Here is an 11142-nt window from a genome sequence, read left to right as displayed (position 1 = left end):
GACCCGGGGTGGAACCCGCCTCCCTAGGCTGCGAAAGCCCTAAGTCCCGCCCCTTCTTTGGAGTTTTCACTTGCTCCCGGGAATTCCTACACTCAGACCTCCCTACACCCCCGTCTCTCTTAGCTGGTGGTGCTCAGCTAAGTCATTTTTTCTTAAGGTGGCGCCTGGAGGCTGGACTTCTTTCCTGAGATCGCATCCCTAGAGAGCTTCCTATCTTAATACTAACTTTAATGCCGCAGTTATTGAGCGATAGAAAACGCATGTCAAGAGCCAGTCAAAGCAAAGAAACAAATCAATAAACCCTTTCGGTAAACACACTGAAGGAACGCGGCGGGTGCCCCGGAAGCGGAAGTGCATCCTCTTCATGAAAGGCTGGACTACGCCGAGTGGTGACGTTACCTCATTGGGCGGAAGGTTCGGTGGCAGTCATCGGTCGTCCAGCTGGTGGGAGTTGGCGTCGCGGTGCTGGGCGCTGGGACCCTAGTTTATGTGGGGTAGCACCTGTCTGTCTGATCGCCGCTTTCGTTGGTTTCCTCCCACGGCGTGGGGCTTCACGAAGGACTCCCCGGCCCCTTTGGGTCACGGCTGTAGCGGTGCCTTTTGCGGTAAGTGTCTGCTTTTTCCCGCTCAACACTACCGACTAGCAGCTAGGGGCAGCCCTAACCCTACTTAGGGGGCTAGACACTGGAGGGAGTCGGCGTCCTTGGCCACCGGCTGTCGTCACCGAGACGAAGGTGCGCTGGCGCTTTTTCATCTCGTATTTCCCATCAGAAGTTTTATTAAAAGATGCGCTGTGACCCTTTTAAAATTGTCTTCAGATTTACCCGAGCCAAAATAAACGTAAGCTGTTGCAGGCTTGACTTTGTTTTGCTGTCGTGATCAAGGATTTAGATGTGGCTACTTCTCCAAAAATCTTTTGACTTGTACCAGATTTTATTTTTCCATGTTAACTTGTGCCTAATTAACACATTGTTCCGCCTATAGTAGGCTTTCAAAAATGAATAAGGGATACCAGTTCAGTGCCATTGACGACTTAAGGTATACTGATGGCTTTTTCCGTAGCATTTGGTGCTGCTAACCGTTTCTTGAAGCTCTTTCGCCTATTGGCGTTCTGTATGCTGTTATCACCTAGTTCTTTCATATGCTTCATTCAACAAAATATTTACTCATTCTTAGCTATAGTGATACAGAAATTAATGACACGAAACCTGGCATTGAAGAGCTAACAGTACGGTGAGAGAGAGGCACATAAATAAATATACATTACACCAAGATGAGTAATGAGAAATTCTAGTAAGGCATAAAGAGCCATGAGAGCTATGGGAACACAGATGAGAGTGTGCTACTTAGGAGATTTGTGACCCTGAGCAAGTTGTTTTTCTGATCTAGCCTCAGTTTCCTCATCTACCTAATAAGCTTAGTATGAGGATGAAAGATTAGGTAAGGTGTTTGGTACAGTGCCTAGAATACAGCAGTGGTGGTGCCAAAGGGGAGGGGAAATATTTCCCTCAAACCTCTTTCCTTTGATTTTTTGATCTGATCAATTAGTATTTTCCAACCGAATGTGAAGTACTGTGCGAAAACATCTTCAAGCCCTCCTTCAAAGAGATTACTCCTGTAACTCCACCTGTCTGGAAATTCTGGACCTGCCACTGGAATACACTAAGATACCCATTAAGTGGTCGCTTTTCTTTGTTTTCAATTGATTTGCTTCTGAATGCCTTCGGAGAGGGAAAGGGAATTAGTCCTTCTAATCCTTTTGATTATTCTCAGTCTTCGTTGACTCTCTCCTTTTGGTTGGCCCTTCACCATGGCTCTAACCCAAATGCTCTCCTTGAGAGCTCTCATCTACTTCCATGGTATTAGCCTTGTATGCCAGCCATTTCCACATCTTTTTCTCTAGCCTCTGTTTCATGAAATAGTTCTTTAGTTTCTGCAAATTCAATAGGTCTAAAACCAAACTCACTCTCTCCACCTTCCTTTTTTTCCCTTTTTAAATGACATACGTCCTACACACAAAAGTGCATAAAAGCAGGGATTCCTAGTGTACCTTTGAGTTTTGGCCCCATGTTTCTAGTTAATTTTGTGATATTTGTTTGTTCAGTTTTAAAAAGGATAATAAAATGAGCACTCAATATCCAACCTAGTAGAAGAACATTACAAATAACCTTTAAAGCCCCTTGAATCTTTTCTCTATTAACTCTTTAACTTTCAACCCAGTTCTCTTTTTGCCTTCCATTCATTGGTTAATGGCATCACTAGCCACCTGGTTAGTCAAACTAGAGGCCTTAGAGTCATTTTTGCCTCTGTTTCTCCTTCATTCTCCATAACCATTTGGTCATTAGGTCCTATAAATTCTGCTTTATGGTTAGCCCTTGGCTTGAGCCCCTTCCCCTCATGTTCTTCAAGCCCACATCTCTTGAATAGACTTTTGGAGTATGCTTAGTGTATGTAGTCTCCTTGCTCTCCCTTCAATGCATTTGCTACATTGTCTCTAATTTTTAAATTATAGAACAGGTTTTTCATTCTCTTGTTTCCCTTGAGGAGTGTTGCTTCATGCAGTGATTATTAACCCTGGCTGCACATCAGTATAGCCAGTGAAGTGTTTCAAAACGTAGATGGCTTGTTTTGCTCTCCTAATCATGAATTTAGATGAGGCCACTTCCCCCATAATCTTGTGATGTTACCATCCCTAGAGATTGTGATTGAGTATTTAATTTTTAGCTGACAGGTGTTAGCTGAATGTCACTGAAATTACCCATCGCTTGAGCATATGCCTCATCCCTCCTCATCCATATTTTCAGTCTGTGTTCTTTTCAACTTCAAGGCAAACTATTTCCAAGGAATTCTTTTGAGTTTGTTTTAATTTTCCTCTTGGTAACAGTTTACATAAAGATTCTTTTTATGAAGGACTTGACAGCCAAAAAGTATCTTACAGAATTGATTCCCATTGTTTTTTGAGTTATTACCCATTGTTGCTTATTGAATTTTTGGTATACCTTTTATATTAAAATGAGTTTTAAATTCAAAAACAGAATTATTTTAATAAAGGGAATATTTCCTGATACTACTTTGGTGCAAAATAAGGCAGGGAAGTCAGTGGTGGTATGATGCATAATTTATCTTCTGAAATTAACAGAGGAGTCTTGTCTTTGTTAACTTGATGTAATTTATTGATTTGGAGTTAGAACTTTTCTCATGCTGGTACAATTCCTGGAGCACATAGTAGGTGTTTAATGAGTGACTAAAATGAATAAGTCACAACTCCATCTCAACCTCTAGTATAATATCATTCTAATTCTCACAGAGCATTTTGAAAAGTAATTAATTTTCCCCTTAACAAAAAATAATACTCTTAGTCATTACCAAAAACTTGAAAATTGCAAAAAGATATAAATTAGAAAATAAAAATTACTAGTTATTCACCATCCAGAGATGACAAATATTATTATTTTCTAAAAGTTTTACTGAAATAAAATTAACATATCATACAGCTCACCTAAAGGGTACAATTCAGTGGTCTTTAGTGTATTTGCAGAGCTGTACAACCATCACCACCATCAATTTTAATATTTATTTATTTATTTATTTATTTTGGCTGCGCCGGGTCTTAGTTGCGGCACACGAACTCTTCGTTTGCAGCACGCATGCGGGATCTAGTTCCCCGATCAGGGATCGAACCCGGGTCCCCTGCATTGCAAGCACAGGAGTCTCACCCACTGGACCACCAGGGAAGTCCCACCACCATCAATTTTAGAACATTTTCATCACTCCATGAAGAAACCCCATGCCCACTAACACTCACTCCTCATTTCCCCCCGTTTCCCAGGCCCTAAGCAACTATTAATCCACTTTCTTTCTTTACAGATTTTTCTCTTCCGGGCATTTCATATAAGTAGAATCATGTATATTCTTTTGTCACTGGTTTCTTTCATTTAGCATAACGCTTTCAAGATTCATCAATGTTGCAGCATGTGTCAGTACTTCATCTCTTTTTATTATCAAATAATATTCCATTTGGTGGGTATACCACATTTTATTTATCCACTCATCAGTTGAGGGATATTTGGCTTTTTTTCACTTTTTGGCTAGTATGAATAATATTGCTAATGACCATTCAAGTACAATTCTTTGTGTGAATGTGTGTCTTCCTTTTTCTCACACGTACCTAGGAGTGGAATTGCTGGGTCATATAGTAACTCTGTGTTTAAAATTTTGAGGAATTGCCAGACTTCCAAAGGGCTGTACCATTTTACATTCCCACCAGCAGTGTGTGAGGGTCTGATTTCTCCATGTTCTCACCAACAGTTGTTATTATAGCTATCTCAGTGTGGGTCAAGTGGTATCTGATTGTGCCTTTGATTTACATTTCCTTCGTGGCTAATGCCATTTTTTGGATATTAGTTTATACAAGATACGATATATGCAGTTTCGTAATCTGACTTTTGCATATAAGCATATTTTTAGCATTAGCAAGAATATTTACAAAAGATTTTCCCTCATTTCTTCTTTCCTCTTCATTCCCCCCAAACCATAATTCTTATGAAAATTTGCCTAAATTATATGCATAAAAAATAAAATCTATAGGAATGTATTCCAGAGTATTATTGGTGGTTATCAGGGGACAAAAGAGGGGGTAGGGTTAGGGGAATTATATTTCTACCTTTAATGTTTCTGTAATGTTTGAATTTTTATAACAAACGTGTATCCTCTTGTAATCACAAAACATAAAAGTGACTTATTTCTTTAGAGGACTAAGTATATTCAGAATGAAAAAATATTCCTAAATTTAAAGTCATTAACATTATATTAGTTATTCAGATATAATCATTTTACCAAATAAAATACCAATAGGCCACTTTATTAAATAGTTTACTTTTCTATGGTTCTAGACTATGAATACATATGCTATGCAGAATTTAAAAATATATATATATATACACACACACACATATATATATATATTTAATATTATAGTCAGGAAAGCAAGTATTGGTTTGGGCTATTGACTAGTTTATAGAAAAGTATATAATATAGAAGTCATTTTTCTAAAGATATTTACTAATAATAGTATATTTGTATATTTAGTTCTTTAGTCTAATATTGATCCAATAAGTTAGTCATTGACTACGGCTTAGAAGAACTTTTTAATAGGCATTTTCATTATAATAAGATTTGGAATCTCTGATCATTAGGATCTGTTTATATAATCTCAGATCAGGCAAGGTTCTGGCAGGATTATTTTTAACTGCTTATGTAGAGAAAAGTGGCTGTTTGGACACTCCAGCTTCTATTGAATAATAACCAGGTACATGTAATTCGCACTGAATGTTAAGTATTCTGGGGGAGTGATTGCTGGGTAGTGGGACAGTCACTTTAGTAGTGTTCAGAAAATTTCCAGTTTACTCACACTTCAGTTAACGTTATAGGGAGAGCCAATTGATATCATTCAAGAAAAGAAGGAAAATAATAGTTAATATACTGTGCACTTGCAGGCAGTTTTATACATATTGTCTCATTTAATCCTCACAACAACCTTTCAGGGTAACTACCTTGATAATGGTATTATCTCCATTTTGCAGGTGAGGAAAGTGAGGCTCAGAAAGATTAAGTAACTTGCCCAAAGTAACCCAGCCAGTATGTAACAGAGCTGGGATTTGAATCCAAGTCTGTCAGGCTCCAAAGCCCATGCTCTTTCCAGTACTTCACACTGCAGCAGGTAAGTATGATACTTGGCCCTGTGCTTGCCTTATTTAGGGCACCCCAAACTTGAGACTGTTTCCATCACCTCACAATCCAACTCTTAGCCAGACTCTGTTAGAAGAACATGTGATGGGCCAAGATCAGTCCTTGCACATCCTGATTGCAGTGGTACTTATCAGTTCTTTCTGGACATTGCAATTATTACTCTTCCATGAAGAGGAATGTGCATCTTTGCTTTCAAAATATGATTTCCTTTCTTGTAGTATAGCAGCAAAATTCATCCCAGGAGTTTGCCAGCAGGCGTATTCAACCGTATCGTCTAAAGCATCCGTCATTCATACTCTAGGACCTAAGGCTCTGTATCCAAGGGACTGTAGGAAGTCATTATGCTTTTTTTGTAGGGAATGGCTGTTCCATTCCTTCACCTGCTTATATGGTAAAATTGTTGTGAGGGTGGAATGAGATAATAGATGTTAAACTATATGAAGTACTATATAGTAATCCCTTACCTTTCCAACAGCCCCATCTAAGTAGAGATTCTTTTGTGAAACTCTAGTACAGGTATACACATAATTATTTCTATAAATCTTTTTAGTTAGCAGAGAGAATTTTGAGTGAGGGTGCTTAAATAGTAAATTATTCCAATTTGAGATATAGGGTTAGCTATTAACATTAAAAAAGATATTTTGTATTTTAGTGTGCATATTAGAACAAGGCGAAGTTAATTTTTAAGAATCTTGTTGGAAATTCTGAAAAGTTATAATAAATAAGGCAAATGAATACTAATTGTACAATATCAGTTATCCAGGTCATTGATTTTTTTTTTTGATTTGTCATGTTATCTTCATTGGTTTATTTTAGTGGTCTTTTGAGAGAGATTTGTAAGGCCTTTCATGACTTTGGTTCCCTAGTCTTGCTTTTTCCCTAAGGTCTTAAATACATCATTCATCCATAAGGTTAATTTTTACTAAAGGCTTACTACATAGGCTGAAGATAAATGAAGCAGTGAGCCACGGAAGAGAGCAAAAGAGGCAAAAATCCCTGCCCTCATGCAACTTACGTTTCAGTTGAGGGAGCTAGACTGCAAATAATATACAGTTGACCCTTGACGACAAGGGTTTGAACTGCATGGGTAGCCTGATGTGCAGATTTTTTTCAATATAGTACCTGTATTCTCATTTTACAGACTTTTAAATTAAGTGTGGGGATAAGTTTGTGTTCAGTTAGAGATCACAATATGTGGAATCATAAGAACTAGGGTTTGAGTCAGTTCTATCCAAACTGTTTCAGCTTCCTGCCTTTGGGTGAGTCAGTTTCTTTGTTTTTGAGGCACAGATAGCAGTGCGTGGATTTTCTGTGGAAGGGGTCAGTGCCACTAACCTCCCTTTGTTCAAGGGTTAGCGGTAAGTAAATCATGTTAGTTGGTAAGAAAACAATGAGAGAAAATGAAGAGAGGGAGGCTGCAGTTTTAAACAAGTGATGAGGGAAGGCCTCATTGAGAAGTTGCATCTGGACAGCAGCAGTCCGACAGAGATGAGGGAGGGAGCCATATTGTTAACCAGAGGATGAGCATGCCAGCTGGTGCTAAGGCCCTGAGGTGGAAATGCGTAGCAACAGCAGCAAGTAACAGAATCCTCGGGGAGGGTGAGGAGAGGGCCTTATAGTCCATTCTGAGGACTTCACCTCTGTGTGAAATGGGAAGTCGTTGAGGTTTTGGACGGAATTTTAATACCAGAGTTTTCAGAAACACATCCTTGGAAATTGCAGGGGAAACACTGTATTAATAAAAGGTATTATTAGATATTATTCCCTTACTGAAGTGTAGGTTTTTGTAATCAGGCAAATATATTTTAAAATATGCTACCAATAAGTACTTACGTAGGAAAACTGTATTGGAAAACTTCAAAAAATTTTTTTAATTTTTAATTTAAAAGAGCCAGTCAACATGGGAAGATAAGAGTTAACTAGTGTAGCTTTTTAAAATGGAGGATGAAAAAATAAATAAATAAAATGGAGGATGATCTGTTTATGACATGAACTCTAAAAAAGCTAATTGTGGTGTCATAATTAGGATTATATTACTCCTGGTAATGCAATGGTAAAGGAGATAAACTGAAACATCTATCAGATAACTGAATCTTATCTCTTACCTGAAGAATATTTACTTAGGCGATAATAATTTGGTATAATGAGTATGGAATAAGAAGTTAAAAGTTCTGGATTTTTTCTACGAAGTGGTTGCTCTTCCAGCTTAAGTAACCATGTAATTGTAAAAAAAAGAAAATTATGGTAAGTACATCTTTTCAGTTCCATCAGGTATTGGTAATAAGTTTTTAGGTTATAATTTACCAAATTTTACCTGAATGGAAGTGTAGTGTTTAATGTAGAGCTCAACCTGGAATATCTCTTTGCCAGTGATAGGTCCTTGAGTGTCTTTTCCCTTCCTGCTTCTTTTGGCTCCCCTCATCTTTCCACTTCCTCTATGTTGAATGAGTCAGCTCTTTTGTCCTCCTGTTTCTATAATTTTTAATCTTCTGTTTACTCTATAGATAGGATCTAGTCTAGGTAATCTTGGTTGACTAAATTAGACCAATTAGCTTGGAAGAGTTACCAAAACAGCTGTTTTGAACACTGAACTTTTCTGCCAGTATTGTTTATATTTCTTAACCTGGTTTTCAGAGCCCTTTACAACCTGTATTTCCTTCTAACTATGTGGCCCTCTGTCCTGATGAGAATGTTTTATTTACTGTCTTCAAAATAGTACTCAATAATCTATAAGTAAAATGTATACATAAAATATGAATATGTCCCAGGCTTTTCCCTGTCTCCATTTCTGCTTATGCCATTTCACCTTCTTCAAACTCCCTTTTGTCCTTTTCTCCACCTATCCAACTACTACCCTATTTCAGGATCAAATTCATGTTCAACCTTCTCAATAAGGCCTGTTCTGTCTACTTGAGCTTATTTTTTTCTCCTTTGAATTTTTACAGAAATATTCATTGGCAGTTGACCATAAAATTTTATTGCTAGTTTGAACTACTACTTTTCTGGTGTTAGTCAAGGTTCTCCACAGAAACAGAACCAATAGGATATGTGCACACACACACACACACACACACGCATAAAAAGAGATGTGTTATAAGGAATTGACTCACATGATCATGGAGGCTGATGAGTCCTAAGATCCACAGGGTGACTTGGCAAGCTAGAGACCCAGGAGAGCTAAGCCGATGGTGTATTTCTAGTCGGCAGTTTGACAGGCTTGAGATGCAGGAAGAGCTGATGTTTCAATTTGAGTCTGAAGGCAGACGAAAGCCTATGTCCCATTGAGAAGGCAGTCAGGCAGAGGAATTCCTAGATTCACTTTATTTTGCTGCTCATTCATGTGCCTTGTCTTGCTAGCTAGTAGGTAAGCAACTTGAGGGCAGGAAATACCAGTCATATTTGCTTGCTTACCATCCATGAATCCTTGCATCCTGACTTACATGTAATAGGTACATCTACCTATTCTATAAAACCGTAACATTTTAGAGCTGGAAGGGGCCTTGGAGGTTATCTTGTTTTAGAGTTGGGGAATCAAGAACAGCTTTTTAATAATACACCTCTTTCCTTAGTTTTTAGAAGAATGAAATGAGATAATGCAATGTGCATGAAAAGTTAAGTGATTTACTAATTTTAAAACTTTTTTTTTTTCACTTAGAGCATAAATCAAAATAGTTGTCCTTTAATTAGACAATATTCCTGGGTGGAGATTTCACCTTTTTCTTTGCCTTTCTCACCCTTTTTTTCATTTAAAAATGTATATAACACATCAGTCAGTTATTCATATTTACAAGTATGTCCAAAATGAATACATTTAATTTGAGATGTCATCATTTCTTCAAAGCATATTATCTGACATGTTAAATTTGCTGATTCATACAGAATATTCCAGTTAGGTATTCAAATATAAGGCATCATAACCAAGTGGTAGCTTCAGCTTCTGGACCTGACAGTATTGAAGATGCAGGTTGAGGCTATAGAAGTTGAAGTTACAGTATCTAAACACTAGAGTACTTTAATTTGAATTTACTCTTCTTTAGAAGTCTTCAGTTATGGGAACTGGTGTTGATTGTTTTTAGATGTTTTAATTTTTTTCCTTCCTAGAGTTTCTTGTAATCACATCTTAAAGCCTTCAGGATGGTACTAGCAGACCTTGGAAGAAAAATAACATCAGCATTACGCTCATTGAGCAATGCCACCATTATCAATGAAGAGGTATGTAAAATATGTAAAATACATGTGATTGTACATCATCACTAGCATTGGAGATGGATGATTACTAATCTCTGTGTAAATACCAGTAGATAAAACCCAGAAATGGATACACTAGGTAGCGTTTTTTATTGAGAAATCAACTATCTTAATTTCAACTTTCAATAATGAATTACCCCCCAAAAAACAAAACAAAAACCACCTTAACTTACATGTAATAATGACGTACCTTTTATATTTTGAAAATGGCTTAGACCTGGAAATATACTTTTGCTTTCTCTCTTGACATAGGCCTAAAACTTTAGTATCCTGCTTCTTCCTTCTTGGCTAGGCATGCATGTATCTGACCTTTTCTCCTTGACTTTTATTTAGCATTCTTATGAAAGGCTAGCATTTCCATCTTGGCTACTTTGATTCATTTCCTCTGTAATCCTCATTCAGTTTTTTGGAAATTTTGTAAGCTGACTCCTTATATGGTATCTGAAATACTTTTCCTCCAGGTTTTATTATTTTAAGTTTAAGGTATTTCTTTCTCCCATTTTTTTCTCTACACATTGTATCTTAATGGTTTGTCAACTGAAAAAAGGTTATAGTATACTTTATATTTTGTGGTACCAATGGGAAAGTACTGAATTTGGTTTTAGAAGACCTTGTTTAACATCCCACTAAACAAATGGTAGAAATTTGAGCAAGTCAGCTTCAGATTTCTTAATGTATAAAATGAGAAAATAGCATTTACCTTTCAAGATGATTTTAAGGATCAAATGAAATAATAGATAAAAAGTACTTTCTAACTTGGAGGATTAAAAAAATTCTAAGATATCAACACTTTAATAAGCTAATGGAATTAAATAATTTGGGGACCATCTTTGAGCTCGGCTAGTCCAGACTCTCATTTAACAGCAACGGAAAGTCAGTTTCACGTGTTTATTTATTGGAAGAACCAGGGTTAGAATCTTTTTTCTAATTCCTGTTTTTCTAATTTCCCTAATTCCAAGGCTTTTTCTAATAATTATTATTAAGTAATAAATCATAATTTAAACCATTGTTTAGCCTTTGAAATTCTGAACAAATAAAATAACAGCTTTCCAAACAATTTTCCCTGTTGTATAACCCTTATGCTGTTTGTGTTTATGGTAGGAAAAAAAAAAAAAAAAGAAACCAGGGAGAAGAGGTTGGTGGGAA

At 37.0% G+C, this 11142-nt stretch overlaps 1 protein-coding gene across 3 annotated transcripts in view; it reads left to right on the top strand.

Annotated features, from left to right (window-relative positions):
* The first annotated feature begins 81 nt into the window (after nucleotides 1-81).
* LOC137766239 (signal recognition particle subunit SRP54) overlaps nucleotides 82-11142 on the top strand; it is an 85404-nt gene continuing 74343 nt past the window's right edge. The window contains exons 1-3 of one of the 3 annotated variants that reach the window (XM_068546178.1): nucleotides 86-605; nucleotides 5583-5719; nucleotides 9850-9960. In XM_068546178.1, the coding sequence (XP_068402279.1) occupies nucleotides 9883-9960 (78 nt within the window). In that variant the 5' untranslated portion in view covers nucleotides 86-605; nucleotides 5583-5719; nucleotides 9850-9882. Of the gene's footprint in view, nucleotides 606-5582; nucleotides 5720-9849; nucleotides 9961-11142 lie in introns of all 3 variants that reach the window. The other 2 variants (XM_068546205.1, XM_068546168.1) reach the window with 2 other exon arrangements.

The sequence above is a fragment of the Eschrichtius robustus genome, chromosome 1 (genome assembly GCF_028021215.1).
Source record: "Eschrichtius robustus isolate mEscRob2 chromosome 1, mEscRob2.pri, whole genome shotgun sequence".
NCBI lineage: Eukaryota > Metazoa > Chordata > Mammalia > Artiodactyla > Eschrichtiidae > Eschrichtius > Eschrichtius robustus.
The sequence above is the reverse complement of the archived record's forward strand: the minus strand, read 5'-3'. Positions and strand labels throughout refer to the sequence as shown.